Source organism: Nicotiana sylvestris, chromosome 7, assembly GCF_000393655.2.
Source record: "Nicotiana sylvestris chromosome 7, ASM39365v2, whole genome shotgun sequence".
In the NCBI taxonomy this organism is placed as follows: Eukaryota; Viridiplantae; Streptophyta; class Magnoliopsida; order Solanales; family Solanaceae; genus Nicotiana; species Nicotiana sylvestris.
In genome coordinates this window covers 33,816,832-33,842,739 of record NC_091063.1, presented here as the reverse complement: position 1 = coordinate 33,842,739, position 25,908 = coordinate 33,816,832, and the positions used below count along the sequence as shown (strand labels likewise).

The window sequence follows — 25,908 nt, the reverse complement described above, 5'->3', positions numbered from 1 at the left end:
GTAGGTGGCCCCTGCATTCTTTAGGCCGAATGGCATCATCTTGTAACAGTACACTCCCCAAGGCATAATGAAAGCCGTTTTCTCAACATCTTCCTCATTCATCCAGATCTGATGATAACTAGTGAAGCAATCTACGAATGACTGTAGCTCATGCTTAGTGCAATTGTCAATCAGGATGTGTATATTTGAAAAAGGGAAGTCATCTTTCGGGCTGGCCCGATTGAGATCCCGGTAGTTGACACAGACTTTGACCTTCCCATCTTTCTTTGGAACTAGCACAATGTTGGCTAACCATGTCGGGTATTCTACTACCCTGAGAACCTTAGCTTTCACCTGCTTGTTGACTTCTTTCTTGATTTTCAAACTCATATCAGGCTTGTACTTTCTGAGCTTTTGCTTTACCGGTGGACGCATCGGATCGGTTGGCAGTTTGTGAGCCACAATAGATGTACTCAGACCAATCATGTCATCATATGACTAGGCGAATATATCCTCATACTCCTTTAGAAATTCTGTGTATTCTTTCTTTTCTGATGGCGATAGGTGAATGCTGATTCGTGTTTCCTTGATGTTTTCTACATTTCCTCGGTTGACAATTTCGGTCTCGTCTAGGTTGGACTTAGGTCTTTTCTCAAAGTTCTCAACTTCTTTGACAATCTCGTCACGTATGCCATCTTCCTCTGTATCAATGTCAGTTTGTTGCGTTATCTCATTGCATGTCACAGTCGTTGGTTCATCAAGATGAGTAATAGTAATGTTGTATTGGTAAAGCAAGAAAAGAAAATGATAGCAATAACATTAATTCATAAGAAAAATCAGAAATGCTTTTGATAAATTGAATAAATGTTTTGAACATTGAAGATCTTATTGCGGGAATTGAAAAAGCTAAAAGAATTTTTTTAGTAAAAATAATGAATAATGCTTGTTTTAGCCTTGCTACCCCAAGGGTCATCGAGCTTTGGTTGTCCTGATGGTCTAATTATTGAGATATGCCCCTCTACTCATAGCCTGTATGGAAGGGCCTTCCTCCCCTTCCTCCTTGAGAATAACACAACAATCCATATCACTGTCTTCTAGGAACAAATTCTTCACTACCGCAAGCGCTTCTTCTTCTTTTGACCCATAAATAACATCAGCCTGTTGGAAAGTCTACTCCAGATGTGGTATTGGCTGCTATAGTGGATAGTAAGGACCGTGCCATGGTGGCGACCAGTTATCAAATTCTTCCCAGGTGTAATCATATACCAGACCGAAAGTAGTGCCATTTTTCTTGAGTTTTATGGGTTTAGAGATTCCTTAGAGGTTCTTGCCGAGCCCTTTGCCAAGTTCGTACCCGCTCCAATTCAGTATACTCTCGATTTTGTTATCCCACCATTTGTCTTTGTCGATAGCATTGACCCATTCAATGTGGTGGTAAGTCTTTCCACCCAGTTTCCTTCTTCCCTCGATTGAAGGAATGGTCTGGCGACTGTATATAGGGTTACCACCGTCACCGTGAATGATCACTTCCTGGTGATTCCATTCATACTTTATTGCCTGATGCAGCGTTGATGCTACGGCCCCAGCAACATGAATCCATGGCCATCCTAGCAGTAAGTTGTAAGATGCTAGCACATCTATCACTTGGAAACGACCTCGAACCATATTGGTGCCATCTGCAAGCATAGAATAATCTCACCAATGGTGGACCTCTGAGAACCATCGAAGGATTTCACATTGATTGCTCCATCTTTTATCTCATGCAGCCCTTTACCCAGCTTCTTAAGTGTTACAAGTGGACAAATATTAAGACTGGAACCTCCATCGATCAAGATTGTGGTGATAAAATAATCCTCGCATTGCACGGTGATGTGTAGTGCTTTGTTGTGCCCCAACCCTTCAGGTGGCAGCTCGTCCTCATGAAAGGTGATCTTATGGCTCTCCAGCACTTGTCCTACCATGTTAGCCATTTCCCCGCCGGTGATGTTACTTGGTACGTATGCTTCACTTAGCACTTTTAACAGAGCATTCTTGTGCGCCTCATAATTTTGCAGCAAAGAGAGAATGAATATTTGTGCCGATGTCTTGATTAACTGGTCGATGACCGAATATTCCTTGGCTTGTATCTTCCTCCAAAGGTCGTCCGGACTTGTCTCAATGAGGGGCGGACGATTGGAAGCCTGCTTGCTTGATTCAGCTAGGTGTTCAGGGGTATAGACTCTACCAGTTCGTGTCATACCCTGTGCAGCGACAGTTTCTTCGAACTTGACCTTGCCTTTCCTTCTCGCATCCACTGTATAGTCCCAGGGTACGACATTTGTATAGAATGGTATCATGGTTGCCATTGCCACTAGGATCGGCACGGCCATCCTCACTCCGAATGGAACATGTGCCTTGGGTGGCAAGACTACAACCTCAAATAGTGCGGGTGCATTTGTCGGAGACACGAATTCAACCTCAATAGATGCCAATGTCTTTGCAGATGGCGCTGCTTCAAACTCAAGAGGTACAGACATATTCACCTCAGCTTCCTCAGATGGTTGGATCTGGACTATGATTGGATTGAGAGTAATTGTTGGTTTCTTTGGGTCATCACCTTCTATGATCAACCCGATTGATCCCTCGGGATCCCAGTCATCTTCTATTTCAATAATGTGGATACCTCCACCCTTATGGTTTGGCAGAGGGCTATTGCGGATGTTTGGAGCGGGTTCCCTTGCCACAATGATCTTGTTATCAATCAAAGGCTGTATCTTGTCTTTCAAGGAGCGACATTCATCGATGGTGTGCCCTTTTATGCCGGAGTGGTATGCGCGAGATTTGTTTGGGTTAACCCACTGAAAAGGGTTCTCAGGGGTTGCAGCAGGGATGGGGGTGAAATAACCAACAACTTTGAGCCTCTCATACAGCTGGTCGATGGGTTCAGCGATGGTTGTATATTGTTTTGGAGGTCTGTGATAAAAATTAGGTCGGGCTCTAGGGAAATTTTTGGCATGCAGGGGGTGATTGATAGTGGGATGGTTGAGAGTTATAGGTTTGGTAGACATGAGCAGGTTGGGAGTATCTGGGTGAAGTAGGTTGATATGTAGGAGGTGGAAATGACTGATAAGTTGGTGGCGGAGCTTGGTATGAGGGTGAGGGTGCTTGGTAATTTGGGGTTGGCTGATATATGAGTGGAGGTGTTGGGTAAGTTTGGTATTTTAGGGGAGACTTGGTCCTTTGTGCAACCATCACGACCCCTACGTCCCTCTTCTTGGACACACCACCGGACTGTAAGGCCTTATTTATAGCTTGCAAGGCCTCGAAGTTGGTAACCATATCGCTTTTGATACCTTCTTCAATTCTTTCACCCAATTTGATAATGACGGAGAACTTATGGTTCTCAATCATCATCAGCCGTTCATAGCACTGTGGGTCCTGAGTCCGGACAAAGAACTTGTTCATTTGTTCCTCTTCTAAGGCAAGTCTGACCTTAGCAGCTTCGGACCTCCAGCGAGTAGCATACTTGCGAAACATCTCCGTGGGCTTCTTCTTCCAATTCTGTATATAGAACACGTTTGGTGCATTTTCTATATTAAACTTGAATCTGTCCATAAAGTGCAATGCCATGCTTACCCAGCTTGACCACTTCTTGGGATCTTGGCTGATGTACCAAGATAATGCATATCCCTTCAAATTCCTCATGAACAGCTTCATACGGATCCTTTCATCTTTCCATAATCCAACTAGCTTTTTGCAATATGTCCTCAGATGGACCCTTGGATCACCCCTACCATCAAACATCTCGAACTTAGGAGGTTTATACCCCTCGGGTAGTTCGACATCAGGCTGTTTGCAAAGATCCTCATAGTTCAACCCCTCGATTCCTTTGCTTCCCTCAATGCCCTTAATCTGGTTGGTCAGTTTCTTAAGTTCCTCGGCCAAGTTCCTGATAAGCAGATCCTTTTTGTTAGACTCAAGTGCGCCTGAGATAGGTTGGGTAGAGTATGGCATGGTCTCCACGTAAATAGGAGTATTATGGTGGCCTGGTGTATGGGTGTGGAAATAGTTGTTTATGGAGTTTTGAGGTTCTAGGATGAGTAGTAGAGTGTTGTTTGGGGTATGGCAGGTGTTACATTGGTTCTTTAGTGGAGCTGTGTGATGTTGAGGTGCGGGATGATTCTACTGTTTTGGGATCTTTTGAGGAGGTGTAGGGTTTTGAGTGTTGGGTAAGTTGACACCTGGGGTGTTGAGGGAAAATGATAGGATCTTCCTGGAACTTCAACAATTTCTGTTCAAGCTGCGACACATTCTCGTTTGGAAACTGAATACCCTGGCTATCAGTGGCCTCTACCCGTTCGGCTGTGTTCTCCTTCCTGATGTTGCTTAAATCTTCCATTTTGCCTTTGTTCTTGCCTTTGATAAGACTAAGAGGAGGAGTGGGTGGAGGGCCCTTGGATCTTGTGAAATAATATGATGATTCCAGAGTACACGAACTAACCTTTGGAGGGGAATAATAAAAAACAAAAATAAAACAAAAGGTAATCGAGTCAGTGAGGATGATAAAACGTTTTGCAATATTTAAACACATAGTGCGGGAATGTAAAGCGTGTCCTAATTTGGGAACCTTTTTGTGCCTGAGGTAGGCCTAGCGACAAATTCATTTGGAAAACTTAGAATGCTAAATGCCTCATTATTGATAGAAATAGACGAATCCCAAAACGACACTAAATAAACAAGAAATAAAAGTTAATAATGGCCATTGGCCTTAATACATCCATAAAGCGAAAAAGGCAAACTCCTATCAATTTGATCCCAGAAGGACCTTCCTCGGGTTGAATGTTCTCGTTGATTAAATCCTCCAGTTCGCGTAGGTTCACTAGGAAAAATGCCTTTTCCAGGTGTTCTCCTTCGTCTCCCTCAGCGTTCCGGCAGTCGGTGACTCTCTTCCTCATTTTTCCTTCCAATTCCAGCAGACTGTATTCTAGATATTCCAACTTTTCGCTAGCTTTGGTGGACCTCTCTTTCCACTCATTGATTTGGTCATTTGATGGAAGACTCCTCCACCAACCTAGCAAGAGTGGGGGTGTGCTAACATACTGAAGTCGGGACCTCGTTCTTCATTTTCTGCAAAACAAGAGGGTTAAGACCATATCCCCACCGGACTCGACTATTTAACATCAACAATTAGCATAAAGCATTTAGTTCTCCAAATAAATGCACAGAACGTGATGATGTCTGTTTGGGTTTAGGGAAACCCAATGGACTTTTGGACAAGGCTATCTTAAAGAATCATTATGTGGACGACGTAACTGACCCGGCTAGGTTTGACCATGATGCATGCACAATTTAACAGAGTAAGGCTTCTATGAGGTTTTAGACTAGTACCCGTGAGCGGAGGGTATTTTTAACGTGTATCCCCTCTTGTGTGTTTTCTATGGGGTTTTACCCGTCCTTTCCTATCAGCCCCGGAGGAATTTAGGACTCCTTTTCCTATAAGAAGGAGGTTCAAAGCAGACCCTCAGGTTTAAAGGCAAAATACTAAAGCGACATATAAAAACACACAAGATTGAAATTAGGGGGGGGGAACATATAAGCAAGTAGAAGGCTTAGTTATACCTCCACAGATAATGCACATTGATAGCATGACTTATACACTATTAAGGTCTGAATTCAAAATCCTAAAGTAGAGTGTTTAAGTGGTAACATCAGAACCATATTTATCACATGACTTAGAAAAGAAGTTCGAATCAGGTTTGCCTACTGATTTTTTAACAGTTAATAATTAAACAAAGGCAATTCCAATTTATTTAAGTTATTACCTAAGGCTTGCCTAGGCGCAAAGCGAGATGCAACAGTTGTTCCAAGTCATTAAGATAGTTTGGAGATTATTTTGATTACCTAAAACATGTTTTTCTTGTTGTAGAGACTGTTGCCAATTTTATTCAGAAAACATCACAGTGTGAAAATTATTGCTTTACTACCCTTTTCATGAATCAGTAGTTAACTAACCATTTTAAACAGAATGCAAACAGGATCCTAGAACATGGTATCTAATATGCACATGCAAATTACAAGGTTGTTGAAAACTGAATCCCCAAGGCATGATTTCTAAATGTACACAAGGTTGCAGAATAACAACTTTTTTATACCAGTGTTGTTATTCCCCTAGGAGCAGGATTTTTAAGTAATAGACATAAAGCATTGACTAATGAATGAAGTGTTGAAGCAAGAAAACATAGATCCTAAGAACATGGTTTTCTAATGCAGGTATGAATCCTAAACATGGTTTCTATTGCACAATTAGGAATATAAACCTAATAACATGCTTTCTACCCTTTAACAACTATAGCATGCATATTTTTCCATCCCCTTTCACTAGCCACCCCAATACTTGTTTACAAATTATTACAGACTATGTGATAGAATTGCATAAGAAAGGAAAAATAAAAAGTTACAACTATAGGAAGCCTGATTCAGACTTCCTCTCTGAGTTATGTAATAAACTACCTCAAACGCCAATATTGTTCCCAAGCCTTTCTCATATCTGGATATTTCAGAGTCCCATAAGGACCTCAAGGGAGCCCGAGCAGTGCTCACACCCAAATTGCATAATCAAGAGAGTGAGAGTAGTGTGGAAGGGACAACTCTTATGTGTCCAGGTTCAGAGGGATCTCAAGGGTCCCAAAGCAAGGCTCATAGAAAATGGGCAGAACCTAATATTTTAAGAGTACATTTGAGAGTGATTGACATAGATTCAGGAGAGTTGAGTTGGAAAACAGTTTTGAAAAATGATTGGTTCGAAGTAAATTGCAACAACAACAGAAGAGTTGCTTAGGGGAAAATAGTTTTGAAAAGGGGGTAGGGAATCAACACATACAGAATAGGTCCACAGTACAACTTCAGCAGTTACAAACAGGGAAATAGGGGGGTTGGGGACATAGAGGACCCAAATCAGAAACACATAATTAGTCATGAATCAAGTACATTAGGAGACATGCTAGTTGAGGGACATAAACAGGAACAAGTAAACATGCTGATCATATTTGGAACAAAGTAGGGCAGAATTTTAAGCATGCTGAGTAAAGAAGTAAACAAAAGGTGCAATTTAACAGCATGAGCCATTAAGTTAGTGTAGAAAGGGACAAGGATTGACAAACAAAGGAACACATAGAGTTGAGTTTCAGAATTTAAATTGAGAACATACTAGTTGAAGGAGCAAAGTGCAAAAAAAGTAAAGCAATGAGAGTTCCACAGTCTAGCCTTGGCTTTCAGCCGGCTAGACAAGGCAGTAACACAAGTAGTAGAGAAAGAAAGAGAGTTTGAATGTGTAAGTGTGTGTTTTTAAACACAGTTGTTCGTGTCTTTAGAGAAGAGAGGGTAGGGTATTTATAGCTTTGAAAACAAGTAAAAAAAAAGGTAACAAGTAAAGGTTTAACACAAATATGGAAATAATCACAATCAGAATCCCATTAATGCAAGTACTTCCCTTTAATCAAGGAATTACTGCTTCGCGGATACCAATAGGGATAACTAAGGAAAGAAAATCAGTTTGAGGAAGATTGATTTCTGACCATATAAGGGATAGTAAGATTATAGAGTATACAATTGAGTCTAGGTACAAAATATAAAGGATTCGGTAGGGGTGAAAAATCACAACAAATAAAGGAAGGGAATCAATCAATTAAAACAAATGAGTAAAATTAAGGGTTTATAAGAAACCTTGCAATCAAACCGTAACTTAAGGAAATCAAGATCAATCACGAAGGAGTCATGATTCTGCGCTTCGACATATAAATAGAAAAGAATGAACATGTGCATCAGACATGCAGGGTCAAACAAAAATAAGCAAACTGGATGAACACAATCAAACAAAGGTGACATGGGCAGGCTAAGGATTACTCGAAGCATGGTAATCAACAAGTCAAGTAGTCGCATAGAACCAAAAATGAAGAAACTAGTCTAACACATAGTAATAGGTAAAGGAGATCTTTTTAAAGACTCTCAGAAACAAGTGAGGAAAACCTTTAAGACATTAAGGGTTTAACAAAGTCGAGTTAAAAAATGGTAAGAACTCAGAATCAGTCAACAAAGAAAAAGATCTAAACACAAAGAACTCAATCGAAACAAACAAACAAAGACAGTTCCAGAACCCCGGATAAACCAAAGGTACTTATGGTTTTCAACAAACCAAACCAGGTAGAAGAAGAACATAAACAAACCGTTTAAACATAGTAAAATTATAAGACAACATTGAAAATCGGAGAAAAAGTCTTTTTTAAAAAGAGGTTAAGAAAACCCTAATCGTTGAAGACTAAGAGTCACTTTGAAAGAAATCGAAGAACTTTTTGAGAAAAACATCAAGTGATTCATAACATGCACAGATCTAAGACAGATCTGAAAGAAAATCGGAAAGCTCTAAAAACTAGGGTTTGAGAGAACCCAGAGAAAGTGAGAAAAACTTCGAAAAGTTACTAATCTAGCAGGAAAAGCCATGGATCTGACTTGAACGGTCATGGATGGCCGGGAAAAGATAATGGATAGAAGTTGAGAAAAGTCTGGACTAGATCTCTTCGAGATCTTTCCATGAAATCACGAAAACATGCAACCAAGAGACATAGGCGACCGGTACACGTCTCAAACAACCATGGTAGTCCATGGATTGAGTGAGAATCGAAGAGGATTAGGGTTAGTTTGGGTGGCGGCAGCTAGGGTTTGGGTGAGGTTGGAGAAAGAATTGGAGAGGAAGGGGATTCAAGGGCGGTGGGTTGGTGGAAATGAATTAGGTTAAGGGGGTCATTTGGGTTTATTTTAGGCAGGTGGAATGGTGGTCGTTGATCATTCTAATCAACGACCCAGATTATATGGGGTAGGTGGGGATCCGAGTTTGGGTAAGGTTTAAAAGGGTTATGGTCGGGTTTAATTAGAAATTGGGCCAGGGAATTGGGTTTTGATTTGGGTTAGATTTGAAAGCCAATTTGGCTAAAATTTAAATAGCCATTTTCTCCTTTTTAATTTATAAAATATAGTAAATGGTTTCTGAAAATTAATTTAAAAGGCCAAAATGATTTATAACACATAAATAATAATTTAAAAATACAGGATCCAATTTTATATGTATAACACATAATTAAACCTTCAAAGGGCTAATATTGTAATTATGTGCAACTTAGCCTCAAAATACTAAATGAAATTGTAAAAATATATAAAAAATTACTTTTTCCATAGTTTGGAATAACTATAAAAATTCAATAGAAGAATTATCAAAAATAATAATTTTAGAAATAAATATTGAGATCTTTTTGGATAAAAAAGGGGAAATAAATCATTTTAAAAACATTTAAAAATGTGGAAAAATAATAAAACCCTTGGACATGCTTATATATGCATACATATGCTATTTTGAAAGTATTTTGCATATTAAAAATATATAGGGAAAAATTGGGTATCAAGACAACCCCCACCGCTACATCACTTGCATCGCACATGAACTTAAAAGAAATAGTCAAATTTGGAGCGTTGATAATGGAGTAATTGTCAAATTAGGAAAATCCTTGATGAAACGCCGGTAAAACCCCGCGTGGCCTAAGAAAACTCCGCACGCCTTTCAGCGAAGTTGGAGGTGGAAGTTTAGAAATCACCTCAATCTTTGCCTTGTTAACTTCAATGCCATTCTTTGAGATCTTGTGGCCAAGGACAATGCCTCCTTGACCATGAAATGACATTTATACCAATACTAAATTTGTTTCTTCACATCTTGCCAATACTTTATCCAAGTTTGCGAGACAATCATCAAAAAAATTTCCGACCTCCGAGAAGTCATCCATGAAAACTTCAAGGTAATCCTCCACCATGTCCGTGAAGATATCCATCATATACCTTTGAAAAGTTGCAGGTGCATTGCACAAACCAAATGGCTTCCGCTTGAAGGTAAAAGTGTCATAGGGACATGTAAAGGTTGTTTTCATCTCGATCCTCCAAAGCAATAAGATTTTGGTTATAGCCAGAATACCTGTGACGACCCGGCTAATAGTCTCATGAGTTATTACTCCATTTTCCCATTTCTTCTTCTTATTGATTTGTCTATCGATTCTATATGCGATCGGGTTGGTTGGATCGAGTTCGGAAAGGATTTGGTAAGGTTTCAGACACTTAGTCTCTTTTGAGGAAGCTTAAGTTGGAAAACTCAACTGGATGTTGACTTATGTGTTAGAGGGCTCGGATGTGAGTTTTGATGGTTTGGATAGCTTTGGGAGGTGATTTGGGACTTAGGAGCATGATCGGAATGAGTTTTTGAGGTCCGGAGTACATTTAGGCTTGAATTGGTGAAGTTGGTATTTTGGCGATTTTTGGTTGATAGCTGAGATTTTGATATAGTGGTCGGAATGGAATTCCGAGAGTTTCAGTAGCTCCGTTGTATCATTTGGGATGTGTGTGCAAAATTTCAGGTCATTCGGACTTGGTTTGGTTGGGTTTTTGTTCAAAAGCGTAATGTTAGAATATTTTAGAAACTTTGGTTTGACTCCAATGAGTTTTGGTTGATTCGATATTGCTTGAGGCATTTTAAAGATTGTTATAAGTTTGAATAAGGTTTTGGGATATGATGGTGCTTTTGGTTGAGGTCCCGGGGGCCTCGGTGTGATTTTCGGATGGTTGACGGAGAGTTTGAGATTTTGATGAGGCTGCAGATTTTTCTGCTTCTGGTATTTCCACACCTGTAGATTGGGGACCGCAGGTGCAATGCCGCAGGTGTGATGCCACAGGTGCGAGGAAGGTAACTGCAGAAGCGAAAAGGATCTAGGGAGGCAGAAACCGCAGAAGTGGTTAGGACGACCGCACCTGCGATGGCGCATGTGCGGATATTGAATTGTGGATGCGAAAAAATGGGAACTTAAGAGAAGACCGCAAATGCAGTGGTCTTGACCACCGAAGCGGTACCACAGATGCGGTGGATTGACCGCAGATGTGAAAAAGCCTGGGTTAGAAGGTATAAATTGTTTCTTCACAATTTTTGAGCTATTTCACCATTTCTAAGTTGGCTTTGGAGCTTTTTGGACAATTTTGAAGGAGGATTTCAAGGGAACTTTATTGAGGTAAGGATTTTGGACCTAAAACTCATTCGTATGGTATTATTTCATGGATTAGGCTTGTAATTAATGGAATTTAAGGATCAAAGTTTGGGGAAACTAGGCCTTGGAAACTTAGACCTTTGTTGAGGATTTGAAGGACCATTTGAGGTCGGATTTCAGAATTTTTGATATGTATGAACTCATGGGGAGATAAGGAATCTATTGAAATAAAAATTATCGAATTTCGAGATGTGGGCCTGGGGTCGGGTTTTTGTAATTTCGGGATTTATGCTATAAAGTGATTATTTTCGCTTGGGCTTCATTCCCTTAGCATATTTTGACGCTGTGATTCTGATTATGGATAGATTCGACGCGAGTGGAGGTGGATTCGAGGGGAAAAGGCATCGCGGGCTAGTGTTTGCACCGGTTTGAGGTGAGTAATGATTGTATATGATGTCCTGAGGGTATGAAACCCCGGATTGCACATCGTTGTGCTATATTGAGGTGACTCACATGCTTGATGACGAGCTTGGGGTTATGCACTATTGGGGATTGTGACTTAGTCCGTCCCGAATGATTATTTTACCGCGTATTTGACTAAAATCTATTTGTTGTCATCATGATTTGGGCTGAATGCCATATTTGGGCCTCGCGCTATCTATTTGATACCTTCGGGGATTTTCATTGATATTTCCTCACTGTTTTAACTTTATTCTTGAACTCACTCATTGTTATATTCGAATGTTCTCATGCTCAGCCAAGTTTACTCTATTTTAACAATTAATTGATCTTTTAAATGATATTGAGCTTAGAATCATGTTTTACTATTGCCTGGTGGCTTTTGAGGATTTTGACTGAGTAAGGCCGAGGGCCTATGTTTTGAGGAAACACTGGTTATGATTATGAGGTCGAGGGCCTGAGATATGCACGCCACAAGGTGGCTTGTTGATATGAGGCCGAGAGCCTAGTGATGATGCCACGAGATGGCTTTATATTGCGCTTGGGCCGTAAGGGTCCCTCCAGGAGTCTACATACCCCAGTGAGCTCGGGTACCCATTAAGATGTGAGAGATAGCCCTAGGGACTGGTATTGTTGACATTTTAGCCCGAGGGGCAATTTTTTATGTGCTTATCTGTCTTATTTTTCTGTCATTTACCTGTTTAATTATTGAATAGGCATTTCTTGAGGTTTAAACTGAACTTATATGATTTTATGTATCTTCACTAAATCACTGTTCTTACCTGTTTTACTTCTTCATTATATCCTATAATGTGCCTTACGTGATTTCATGCTCTTAGTCATTTATTTACGATTATTACTCACGGAGTTGGAGTACTCACTTTACTCCCTATACCCTATGTGCATATTCAGGCGCATCTGGTCCTGCTCCCGAGTTTTGATCTTTCCAGTTCAGGCGGATCCGAAGATTCTCTAGGTAGCTGCCGGCGTTCGTAGCCCAGAGCTTCTTCCCTTATCTTACTTCTCTTTGTTTTGGATTTGTATTGAACTCTGTAGACTTTCTTATCTTATTCCAGATTTTTAGATGCTCATGCCTAGTGACACCCCGGTATCGGGCTGTGTTGGGTTGTTTCTTTTGCATATTGTACTATTGACTGCTTAAATATTGGGTCATTTATAATGTTTTAGACTTAATTCTCATTGTTAACTGCTTAAAACTTAAACGGGTAAGTGTTGGTTGGCCTTGTCTTCACGAGAGGTGCCATCACGACCGTGTCCGGGTTTAGGGTCGTGACAAGTTTGTATTAGAGCCTAGGTTATATAGGTCTCATGAGTCATGAGCAGGTTTAGTAGAGTCTCGCGGATCGGTACAGAGACGTTTGTATTTATCTTCGAGAGGCTACATAACTTTAGGAAAAACCTCATATTCTTAAAAGTCTTGTCGTGCGAATTTGATGATCCGAGTACTAAACTTCTACTATTATATTCTCTCATAGATGGTGAGGACACGTGCTACCGGTCAAGATGGACGACCACCAGTACCACCAACTGTGGCCACTAGAGTCTGAGGACACGGTCGTGGTCGCGGTATAGGTAGGGGTGTGGCCCGCACAGCAGCTAGGGCAGCACCTGCAGATCTACCAGCCACCCCAGTTCAGGATTAGGTCCTAGTTATGGATGCTCCAGCAGCACCAGCTCAGGCACCAGTTGTGCCCATTGTGATTCCGGGTCTTTAGGAGGCCTTGGCTCAGATTCTATCAGTTTGCACTAGCCTAGCCCAAGCGGTCTCAGTTACTGTAGCCACAACTACTTCTCAGGCCACGGGAGGCAATCAGACTCCCACTGCTCGCACACTTGAGCAGGTCATGTAGGGACATCAAACGCTGGGGGCACATCCATCCCAGCCGGTTGAAGTTAATCAGGACTATGTAGTTCCTACCATGCTAGAAGACGAGCAACGTAGGTTGGAGAGGTTTTGTAGACTTCAGCCTCCGACCTTCAGTGGTGCAGAGGTCGAGGATGCCCAGGGTTTCTTGGATTAGTGTCAGAGGTTGCTTCGTACAACGGGTATTCTGTAGACCAGCAGGGTCGCTTTCACTACTTATTAGTTTTCTGGAGCTGGCTTCACAGGGTAGGAGACCTTTGAGAGGCGTAGGCCTATTGGTGCAGCACCCCTTACCTCACAGCAGTTCTCCGTTCTCTTTCTGGAGAAGTTTATGTCGCAGTCTCGCAGAGAGAAGCTGTGTAGGGAGTTTGAGTGGTTGCGTCAGGGAGAGATGACTGTGACATAGTATGAGATGAGGTTCTCCGAGTTAGCTTGTTATGTTATTTGGTTGGTTTCAACAGATAGAGAGAGGATTAGGAGGTTTGTTGATGGCCTCACTTATCAGCTTCATATTCTCATGACGATGGAGAGGGTATCTGGTGCTACTTTCGAGGAGGTTGTGGATATTGCCCATGAGATTGAGTCTGTTCGTCACCAAGAGTGAGAGGAGAGGGTGGCCAAGAGGCCTCGGGGATCTGGTGGCTATAGTGGTGTTCCTTCGAGAGGTCAGTTTCAGCACGGCAGAGGTCGTCCATTTAGGCATACTCAGCCAGCTCGCCCAGGTTATCGTGGGGCGTCATCGGGTCATGGTTCTCACAATTCTCATCAGGGCCAGTCATCACTTAGTGCCCTTCCTACTCAGAGCTCGTCCTATGCTCCATCTGTTGAGGGCTCTTCTATGCCAGGTGCATCTACTAGTCACTCCGGTGTGAGGGGTTCCCTTTAGTCCCCTTCTCCAGCTCCTCGGAGTTGTTGTGAGTGTGGAGAGATGGGCCATATATAGAGGCAGTGTCCTCATCATCTTGCGGGTTCATCTCAGCAGAGGGGTCAGCCATCGGCTTCAGCGCTAGTTACTTCATCACTACCAGCCTAGCCAGCTAGGGGTCGCCCCAGAGGGGGAGGTCGATCAGGTGGCGGTCAGGCCCGTTTCTATGCACTTCCAGCTAGACCCGATGCTATTGGTTTCGATGCTGTTATTACATATATTGTTTTAGTCTGCCACAGAGATGCCTCTATATTATTTGATATCGGTTCCACCTTTTCTTATGTGTCATCATACTTTGCTCGTTATTTGGGTATGCCCCGTGAGTCTCTTGCTTCGCCTGTTCATGTATCTACCTAGGTGGGCGATACTGTTGTTGTAAACCGTGTGTACCGGTCGTGTATGGTGACTATTGGGGGTCTGTAGACCCGTGTGGATCTTTTATTATTGTGTATAGTGGATTTTGATGTCATTTTAGGCATGGATTGGCTATCTCCGTGTCGTGCTATTCTGGACCATCATGCTAAGATAGTTACATTGGCTATACCGGGTGTGCCACAGATTAAGTGGTGAGGTATGACTAATTATGTTGCCACTAGAGTGATCTCGTTCCTGGAGGCCCAGCATATGGTTGGGAAAGGTTGCCTTTCGTATCTAGCCTTTGTAAGGGATGTCGGTTCTGAGACTCCCAGTATTGATTCTGTTTTAGTTGTGAGGGATTTTCCCGATGTATTTCCTACAAACCTGTCGGGCATGCCACCGCATAAGGATATTGATTTGGTATTCACTGGTGGCGGGCACTCAACCCATTTCTATTCCGCCATATCATATGGAACCATCGGAGTTGAAGGAGTTAAAGAAGCAGCTTCAGGAACTCCTTGATAAGGGGTTTATTCGGCCTAGTGTGTCACCTTGGGGTGCGCTGGTTCTATTTGTGAAGAAGAAGGATGGCACTATAAGGATGTGCATTGATTATAGTCAATTGAACAAAGTAACAGTTAAGAACAAGTATCCTATGCCTCGCATTGATGATTTATTCGACCAACTTCAGGGAGCGAAAGTATTCTCCAAGATTGATCTCCGTTCAGGTTATCACCAGTTGAAGATCAGGGACTCAGATATTCTTAAGACAACTTTTAGGACCTGATATGGTCATTATGATTTCTTGGTGATATCTTTTGGGCGGACCAATGCCCCAGCAGCATTTATGCATTTGATGAATAGTGTGTTTCGGCCTTATCTCGACTCGTTTGTCATAGTCTTCATTAATGATATTCTGGAGCATTCATGTAGTCAGGAGGAGCACGCGGAACATTTGAGAGTTGTGTTGCAGAGATTGAAGGAGGAGAAGCTTTATGCAAAATTCTCCAAGTGTGAGTTTTGGCTTAGTTTAGTGGCTTTCTTGGGGCACATGGTGTCCAGCGAGGATATTCAGGTTGATCCGAAAAAGATAGAGGCGGTTTAGAGTTGGCCCAGACTGTCCTCAACCACTGAAATTCGCAGCTTTATTGGTTTGGCAGGCTATTATCGCCGGTTTGTTCAGGGATTCTCATCTATCGCATCGCCCTTGACCAAGTTGACTTAGAAGGGTGCTTCATTTGTATGGTCATATGAGTGTGCGGAGAGCTTTCAGAAGCTCAAGACAGCTTTGACCACAACTCCAGTGTTTGTTTTGCCATTAGTTTCAGGTTTATATAGCGTGTATTGTGATGCTTCGAGAGTTGGTATTGGTTGTGTATTGATGCAGGAGGGTAGAGTTATTGTTTATGCTTCTCATCAGTTGAAGCCCCATGAGAACATCCCGTTCATGATTTGGAGTTGGCTGCCATTGTGCACGCGTTAAAGATTTGGAGGCATTATCTGTATGGTGTGTCTTATGAGGTATTTACTGATCATCGTAGCCTCCAACACTTGTTCAAGTAGAAGGATCTTAATTTGAGGCAGCGGAGGTGGTTGGAGTTGCTTAAGGATTATGATATCACTATATTTTACCATCCGGGGAAGGCCAATGTGGTGGCCGATGTTCAGAGCTTGGCCAATCGGTTCATGAGGTTAGATATTTCGGAGCCCAGTTGGGTATTGGCTTATGTAGTTTCTTGGTCTTCCTTATATGATAACATTAGAGAGTGCCAATATAATTATCCGCATTTGCTTCTCCTTAAGGACAGAGTTTAGCATGATGATGCCAGAGATGTGACCATTGGTGATGATAAGATGTTGAGGATATAGGGCCGGATACGTGTGCCCAATGTGAATGAGCTTCAAGAGTTGATTCTGGAGGAGGCCCATAGCTCGCGGTATTCTATTCATCCGAATGCCGTGAAGATGTATCAGGATTTGAGGCAGCATTATTGGTGGAGGAGAATGAAGAAAGACATTGTGGGATTTGTATCTCGGTGTCTCAGTTGTTAGTAGGTGAAATATGAGCATTAGAGACCGGGTGGCTTGCTTCAGCAGATGGATATTCCAGAGTGGAAGTGGGAGCAGATCACTATGGACTTTGTAGTTAGACTTCCACTGACTTTGAAGATGTTCGATGCTATTTGGGTGATTGTGGATCGTCTGACCATGTCCACACACTTTATTCCTGTGTGTACTACCTATTCTTCAGAGCGGTTGGCAGAGATCTATATCCGAGAGATTGTTCATTTGCATGGTGTTCGTGTTTCCATCATTTTAGATAGGGGCACTCAGTTTACTTCGCAGTTTTGGTGGTCTGTGCAGCGAGAGTTGGATACTCAGGTTGAGTTGAGCACAACTTTTCACCCTCAGACGGATGGGAAATCTGAGCGCACAATTCAGATATTGGAAGACATGTTGCGTGCTTGTGTCATTGATTTCGGAGGATCATGGGATCAGTTTCTACTGCTTGTAGAGTTTACTTATAACTACAGCTACCAGTTGAGTATTCAGATGGCTCCATATGAGGCTTTGTATGGGAGGCGGTGTAGATCTCCAGTTTGTTGGTTCGAGCCGGGTGAGGCTAGGCTATTGGGTATAGACTTGGTACAGGATGCTTTAGAAAAGGTGAAGGTGATTCAAGAGAGACTTCGTACCGCGCAGTCGGGGCAAAAGAGTTATGCTGACAGGAAGGTTCGGGATGTGACCTACATGGTTGGCGAGAAGGTTCTGTTAAAGGTTTCACCCATGAAGGGTGTTATGAGATTTGGGAAGAAGGGTAAATTGAGTCCTCAGTTCATTGGGCCTTTTGAGGTTTTTTCGAAGGATTGGGGAGGTGGCTTATGAGCTTGCCTTGCCACCCAGCTTGTAGAATGTGCATCCGGCATTTCATGTTTCTATGCTCCGGAAGTACATTTGGGATCCGTCTCATGTTCTGGATTTCAGAACGGTTCAGTTGGATGGTGATTTGACTTATAATGTGGAGCCAGCAGCCATTTTGGAGCGTCAGGTTCGAAAGTTGAGGTCAAAGGATATAACTTCAGTGAAAGCGCAGTGGAGGGGTCGACCCATAGAGGAGGCTACCTGGGAGATCGAGTGGGAGATGTGGAATAGATATCCTCACCTGTTTGAGGCTTCAAGTATGTTTCATGACTTGTTCGAGGACGAACGTTTGTTTAAGTCGGGGAGGATGTGACGACCCGACCAGTTGTCTCATGAGTTACTGCTCTATTTTCCCTATTTCTACTTCGTATTGCTTTTTCTATCGGTTCTATATGCAATCGGGTTGGTTGGCCCGAGTTCGGAAAGGATTTGGTAAGGTTTCAGATACTTAGTCTCTTTTGAGGAAGCTTAAGTTGAAAAAGTCAACCAGATGTTGACTTATGTGTTAGAGGGCTCGGATGTGAGTTCTGATGGTTCAGATAACTTTGAGAGGTGATTTGGGACTTAGGAGCGTGATCCGAATGAGTTTTGGAGGTCCGGAGTAGATTTAGGCTTGAATTGGCGAAGTTGGTATTTTGGCGATTTCCGGTTGATAGGTGAGATTTTGATATATTAGTCGAAATGGAATTCCGAGAGTTTTAGTAGTTCAGTTGTGTCATTTGGGATGTGTGTGGAAAATTTCAGGTCATTCGGACGTGGTTTGCTTGGGTTTTTGATCAAAAATGTAATTTAGAAAATTTTGGAAACTTAGGCATGAATCCGATGAGATTTGGTTGATTCGATGTTGTTTGAGGCGTTTTGAAGATTGGTATAAGTTTGAATAAGGTTTTTGGATATTATAGTGCTTTTGGTTGAGGTCCCGGGGGCCTCAGGGTGATTTCGGATGGAGGGCGGAGAGTTTGAGATTTTGATGAGGCTGCAAATTTTTCTGCTTCTGGTATTTCCGCACATGCGGATTGGGGACCGTAGGTGCGATGCCACAGGTGAGAGGAAGGGAGCCGCAGAAGCGGAAAGGAGCTAGGGAGGTATAAACCGTAGAAGCAGTTAGGAGGACCGCACCTTCAATGGCGCAGGTGCGGATATTGAATCGCAGATACGAAAAATGGGAACTTAAGTGAGGAATGCAGATGCGGTGGTCTTGACCGCAGATGCGGTGGATTGACCGCAAATGCAAAAATGCCTGGGTCAGAAGGTATAAATTGTTTCCTTCGCGATTTTTGAGCTATTTCACAATTTCTAAGTCGGCTTTGGAGCTTTTTGGACGATTTTGAAGGACGATTTCAAGGGAACATCATTGAGGTTAGGATTTTTGACCTAAAACTCGTTTCTATGGTATTATTTCACGAATTATGCTTGTAATTAATAGAATTTAAGGATCAATGTTTGGGGAAACTAGGACTTGGAAACTTAGACCTTTGATTGAGGATTTGAAGGACCATTTGAGGTAGGATTTCAGAACTTTTGATATGTATGAACTCGTGGGGAGATAAGGAATCTATTGATGTAAAAATTATTGAATTTCGAGATATGTGCCCAGGGTCGGGTTTTGGTAATTTCGGGATTTATGCTATAAATTGATTATTTTTGCTTGGGCTTCATTCCCTTAGAATATTTTGATGTCGTGATTTTGATTTTGGATAGATTCGACGCGAGTGGAGGCTGATTCGAGGGGCAAAGGCATCGCGGGCTAGAGTTTGCACCGGTTTGAGGTGAGTAATGATTGTAAATGATGTCTTGAGTGTATGAAACCCCAGATTTCACATCGTTGTGCTATATTGAGGTGACACAGACTCTTAATGACGAGCGTGAGGTCGTGCACTATTGGGGATTGTGACTTAGTCCGTCCTGAATGATTATTTTATCACGTATTTGACTAAAATCTATTTGTTGTCATCATGATTTGGGCTGAATGCCCTATTTGGGCCTTGTGCCAACTATTTGAACTCTTCGGGGATTTTTATTGATATTTCCTCACTATTTTAAATTTATACTTGAACTCAATCATTGTTATATTCCACTGTTCTTATACTCAGCCATGTTTACTCTGTTTTAACACTTAAATGATCTTTTAAATGATATTGAGCTGAGAATCATGTTTTACTATTTCCCGAGTGGCCTGTGAGGATTTTGACTGAGTAAGGCCAAGGGCCTATGTTGTGAGGAAACACTGGTTATGATTATGAGGTCGAGGGCCTGAGATATGTACGACACGAGGTGACTTGTTGATATGAGGCTGAGAGCCAAGTGATGATGCCACGAGATGGCTTGATATTGCGCTTTGGCCGTATGGGGCCCCTCCAGGAGTCTGCACACCCCAGTGAGCGCAGGTACCCATTATGATGTGAGAGATAGCCCGAGTGGCTGGTATTGTTGACATTTTAGCCCGAGGGGCAATTCTTTATGTGCTTATCTGTCTTATTTGTCTATCATTTACCTGTTTAATTGTTGAATAGGCATTTCTTGAGGTTTAAACTGAACTTATATGATTTTACATATCTTTACTGAATCACTGTTCTTACCTATTTTACTGCTTCATTATAGCCTATAATGTGCCTTACGTGATTTCATGCTCTCAGTCGTTTATTTATGATTATTACTCACTGAGTTGGAGTACTCACTTTACTCCCTGAACCTTGTGTGTAGATTCAGGCGCATCTGGTCCCGCTCCCGAGTGTTGATCTTTCCAGCTCAGGCAGATCCGAAGATTCTCTAAGTATCTGCTGGCGTTCGCTGCCCAGAGCTTGTTCCCTTGTCTTATTCCAGATAAGACTTTCTTGTCATATTCCAGATAAGTCTTATTTATAGACTTTCTTGTCATATTCCAGATTTTTAGATGCTCATGACTAGTGACACCCAGGTATTGGGCTGTGTTGGGTTGTTTCTTCCACATATCGTACTGTTGACTGCTTAAAATTTGGGTCATTTATCATGTTTTAAACTTAATTGTCATTGTTAACTGCTTAAAATTGAAATGGGTAAGTGTCGGATGGCCTTGTCTTCACGAGAGGCGCCATCACGACCGGGTCCGGGTTTAGGGTCGTGACAATACCAATCAAGGAAACAATAAAAAGCACGACCGGCTAATCTATTAAGCATTTGATCTAGGAAGGGTAGTGGAAAATGGTCCTTCCCTGTGACTTTGTTGAGCTTACAATAGTCCATACACACTCTCCACCCGGTATCCGTTCTTGTAGGAATCAACTCATTCTTGTCATTGGTGACCACCGTCATGCCCCCTTTTTTGGGACACATTGAACTGAAGAAGTCCACGAACTATCGGAAATGGGTTAGACAACCCCGTCATCCAACAACTTGATGATCTCCTTTTTGAAAACTCTTGCATGGCTTCATTGAGTCTCCTTTGATGATCAATAGATAGTTTGGCACCTTCCTCCAAGTCAATCTTGTGCATGCAAAATGTGTGGCTTATTCCCCGAATATCCGCCAAAGTCCATCCAATAGCCTTCTTCCTCTTTTGTAGCACCGCCAATGTAGAGTTTACCTATATGTTAGTCAAACGAGAGGAAAGACTAACCGGTAAATTAGAAGAAGGGCCAAGAAATTCATACCGAAGCTGTGGAGGCAATGACATCAACTCCAAGATAGGAGGCTCTTCGATTAAAGGCTTTATAGGAGGAGTTGTCCTATTTTCAAGATCCAAGGACAATTTGTGGGGTTCATATGTGTACGACCCCATTCCTTTCAAAGAGTTCACACATTCCACGAAGCCATCCATCTCGTCATCATCAAAGTTGAGCAAGACGACCTCCAACGTATCACTAACATTTATCATAGAACTTGTTTCATCCACAATCACATTAGTCTCCAAGTCCACGAAAAACCACACCTCGTTGCTATTGGGTTGCCTCATGGACTTACACATATGAAAAACCACTTTTTCATCACCAACAGAAAGTAAGTTATCCGGCTTCAACATCACAATGCCTTCCCCATAGCAAGCAAAGGTCTACAAAGAATGATCGACACCTCATAATCAACCTCATAATCAAGAATGAAAAATCCGTTGGGAGAATGAATTTATCAACACGAACAAAAACACCCTCAATCACTCTTGTGGGTCTCTTCATAATGCGATCAGCCATTTACAATCTCATAGAGGTGGGCCTTGGTTGCCCAAATCCTAATATTTATTCTTGCCCCAATATCACAAAGAGATTTTGCAAACTCGGCACTTCCAATTGTACAAGGAATCGTGAAAGCATCGGGATCCTCCAACTTGGGATCCATTGAATGCACAATTGCACTCACTTGATGAGTGACTTTGATAGTTTCAAAATTCATCGACTGCTTCTTTGTCATAATATCCTTCATGAACTTTGCATAACCGTGCATTTGCTCCAAGGCTTCAACTAATGGAACATTGATTGAGAGAATCTTCATCATTTGGATAAACTTCTTGAATTGGTTTTCACCATTTTGCGTTGCAAGTCTTTGAGGGTATGGAGGTGGAGGCTTAGGCAATTGTGCCTTAGCCTTTTGCATTACCGGTTCCGCCATGTGAATAATGTGATCCCTAGATGAGTTCACCTCCTCTTGAGTCTCTTCCACAGTATAATCAATATCAATCTGAACCTCATCATTAGATCGCTCAACATTGTTTGGGTTCTCCTCTTCTTGCACTACTTGCTCTTCATACATAAGCTCCTGCATACGGCGTTTTCATGAAATTACCACCGGAAGGTTGATTCACCACGCATTGGTTGGTCATACTAATCCCCCGATAGAACGTTTGTTGAATCATATTCTCCGTCATGTCATTATTGTGATACTTTTTGACCATTGTTCTATACCGCTCCAAAATCTCATGTAGCGGCTTATTGGGCTCTGTATTGAATGCTAGAATCTTGTCTCTAAGAGTAGCCATATGCCCAGGAGAGAAGAACTTGTCAATAAATATCTCTGTCAACTCATACCAAGTATGAATGGAATGGTTTAGCAATCTTTCCAACCAATCTAAGCCTTTTCCCCATAGAGAGAAGGGAAAAAGGCTTAGCCTTAAAGCATCCTCAGAGACGTTTGTCTGTTTACTCCCCCAACAAGTGTCCACAAACCCCTTCAAGTGTTTGTATGCATTTTGACTTCGAGCTCCAGTGAAGAAACTTCGTTGCTCGAGCAAAGTGAGCATTACATTGGTGATTTTAAAGTTGCCAGCGCTAATATGGGGCGGTGCTATGGAACTTGCATAACCTTCATTCGGCAACACCTGGTGTGGAGCCGCTCTTGGTGGAGGTGGGGGTGTAACTGGGATGTTGTCGTGAGGTGCTCAGCCTATTCTATTTGCTTGAGGTTCAAGGGGAACCTCATCAACTTGATCATCCTCAATGTCCACATCCCCTAAAGGCATGTTTACGAGTTTATTGTTGTTTACCGCCATAATTGCACCAATAATCGATTCACACAAATTAGTAATACGGAAGGAAAAGAAAACAATCCACACACAAACCCAAATATATAGCTAATACCATAATTTAACACTGCAGCAACTGCACCAAAAATTGATCACGTCCAAATGGACGCCTCTACAGAGGTATGACACAGTCGTTTGCAATAATAAAACCCAACAACGAGTTTGGGTAAAATGCACAAGGAGCTGAGATGGGAGTTTGTAGTATATATTCATAATAAACAAGTGAAGTATCTAAATTGCACTTCCACAAATGGGTTTTTGTTTCTACTTCTAAAATTAAACTAATGACAGCAATTCTAAAGATGTAAAACTAGAGATGATTGTTTTTGCATGTTTTCCAAAGATATAAAAGGCCTAGGGCTGTGACTATGACCTAGGTGTTTGCCTAATTGGATAAAGACTTTTATGCTTGTTTTGTTTACTGGGTGTATTATAGCTCACAACATAATGTTGCCCACTCAATACGTCTCAGTTAGAGAGGGTTTTTTTACTAAATTGGCTTTCTTAAGACCAAATGGGTATCTACCAAAACGGTTGATAAGAGCTCAAGTCAGGTTAAACCCTTTAATTGGTTTAATCAATCCCTCAATTGACCCAATTCATTGTTAGCTAAGTTACCTACACTAGGTCCCTCTTTCTCAAGAAGAGACTAAGTCAAATAGGCATGAATCAATGTTTGCAATCATTAATTCCACAATTGAAACATGAACCAAGCTAATAATAAACACCTATTCATAAACAAGCATAAAATTAATCACCCATAAGGTTAGATCACAACCCTAGTAAAAATCTAGCTACTCATGGTGGGTGTAGAAGAAAATAAATAAGAAAAGATAATAAAACTCATATTGAACGATGAAAATATATAAATCCAATATTGAATCACCAAAATAAGCTAAAGTTGCCTAAAAAGGTAAGGCGAAACAACCATACTACTTCAGATATTCAAAACTTGACCTAAATTTGTGAAACTCTTCCATTTATACCAAGCTAAAACATCTGGACAAAAATGCTTTTCGGGAGGTTTTGTGGACGCACAATTCCATATGCGGTCTGCAGGTTTCTTCAACTTGTTAGGAACTGGAGGTCTGCTGTCGCACAATTCTCAATTGTGGTCGAGAGGAAATCTTTTTACAGCCCGGAGATTTAGTACTACGGTGGCCACTCAGTCTTCTGCAGTCCGCATCTATACTTCTGCGGTCGCACAATTCTTATGTGGTTCACAATTCTTGTGCGGTCCGCAATTCTGAAGGACTTGGACTTTGGAATTTTCACATTCTCTGAAGTTGATCTCAGGCTCATCTTTTGCAGCCACATAATTCTTGTGCGATCCACAATTTTCGAAAAAGTCTGTTGGGCTTTCCTTTATCATCTGTGGCCGTAGATGGAATTCGGCGGTCGGCACATTATAAGTTTCTCTGCCTTTTATTGTGTTGTGTTTAGATTACTTCTTTTTGAGTCGGATTTCATCTCGGGAGCTCAACTTCCATAATTCCTGCAATTTTACACAATTGGTCACTCTTGGGGACATAATTCAATTCTTTTAGACTAAAACAAAAGCTAAAAGGTACTAATAAGTAGTCAAATTTTCCACTTATCAACTGTCTGCTTTCTACGAATACCAGCTCGACCAAATCCTACGAGCATAGAATGCCGAGGTAGATGGCCTCGCCAAAACTAGGGTATGCTGCCTGTAACGACCCGACCGGTCATTTTGCTTTCTAGAGCCCCATTTTCCTAAACAAGACTCCTCGTATGTGCATTTAATATTTTATGACTTGCGGGGATGGTTAGTTGGGAATTTGGAAGGGTTTGAGTTGAAATCAGAACACTTGGTTCCTTGGTTTGGCTTTAAAAGGCTAATGTTGATTTCGGTCAACGTTTTGAGTAAACGACCTCGGAATGGGGATTAGATAGTTCCAATGAGTTATTATGATGATTTCGGACATGGGAATATGTTTGGATCCGATTTTGAATGACCCGGGAGCGTTTTCGTGCCTAATAGTGAAAGTTTGCTCATATAAGGTTTTAAAGTTCTTTAAATTTTGTTTGGAGTAGGTTTTGATGTTTTCAAGGTCCTTTTGGGATTCTGATCCTGGGAATAGTTCTGTACGATTATTTAAGACTTGTACACAAAATTTACTATCATTCGGAGTAGTCTAAGCATGATTTGGCGCGTTCAAAGCAAATCCGAAACTTGAAGTTCATATTTTTTGATTCAACTTGGTTTTAGGGTGTGATTATTAGTTTCATTGTTTTTTACGCGTTTCGAGAGTTCGAGTAGGCCAATATTTTTTATGGACTTGTTAGTGCATTTGGACGGGGTCCCGAGTGGCTCGGGTGGGTTTCAGACCACCCGGAGCTATGTTGGAAAAAGCAGATTTCCAGTTCTACTTTCCTTCTCCGCAAACGCAGAAGGACCCTAGCGCCCGTGATGAAGGAATTGGGCTGGAGGAAACTATGTGCTTTGCGTTCGCAGGATGGGATCCGCATTCGCGGAAGGTCAAGGTGAGCTGGGTGGGGGTGACACCATTTTTTTTGCATTTGCGAAGGTGCCCTCGCGTTTGCGTAGGGAAGGGCAGGTAAGCCTTTGCGTTCGCGAGGCCCTGGTCGCGTTTGTGAAGGCCAAGTTTTTCTGGGCCTAGGCCGTTTGCCTTCACGAACGCGAGTCTCGTTCAAGTTTGCGAAGGAGGATCACTGGGCTGAGAGTTGATTAAAAAGGGACTTAGGCTACTTTAATCTCATTTATTGCACCTTTGGACTCTAGGCAGGCTACCTAGTGGCTAATATATAAATAAAATCCCAAAATGAGTCCAAAGTTTACAAGATGTCCAAACCAAAATAG

At 41.9% G+C, this 25,908-nt stretch overlaps 1 protein-coding gene across 1 annotated transcript; it reads right to left on the bottom strand.

Moving 5' to 3' along the window:
* Nucleotides 1-1,296: 1,296 nt before the first annotated feature.
* On the bottom strand, nucleotides 1,297-3,762 carry LOC138872969 (uncharacterized). Its single transcript, XM_070151391.1, has 4 exons — nucleotides 3,312-3,762; nucleotides 1,977-2,737; nucleotides 1,679-1,757; nucleotides 1,297-1,586 (listed from the first exon to the last, which is right to left on the bottom strand). The coding sequence occupies exons 1-4, from the start codon at nucleotides 3,760-3,762 to the stop codon at nucleotides 1,297-1,299; spliced, it is 1,581 nt and encodes a 526-aa protein (XP_070007492.1).
* Nucleotides 3,763-25,908: the final 22,146 nt, after the last annotated feature.

What these genes read in the sequence shown, in the direction of transcription:
- LOC138872969 (XM_070151391.1), bottom strand. Translation starts at nt 3,762, where the DNA reads ATGTTTGATGGTAGGGGTGATCCAAGGGTCCATCTGAGGACATATTGC. An exon ending in GGGTGAAAGAATTGAAGAAG is followed by an intron (nt 2,738 to 3,311) that starts GTATCAAAAGCG and finishes GCTCCTTGAAAG; the next exon opens with ACAAGATACAGCCTTTGATT. An exon ending in TTCTCAGAGGTCCACCATTG is followed by an intron (nt 1,587 to 1,678) that starts GTGAGATTATTC and finishes ACTTACTGCTAG; the next exon opens with GATGGCCATGGATTCATGTT.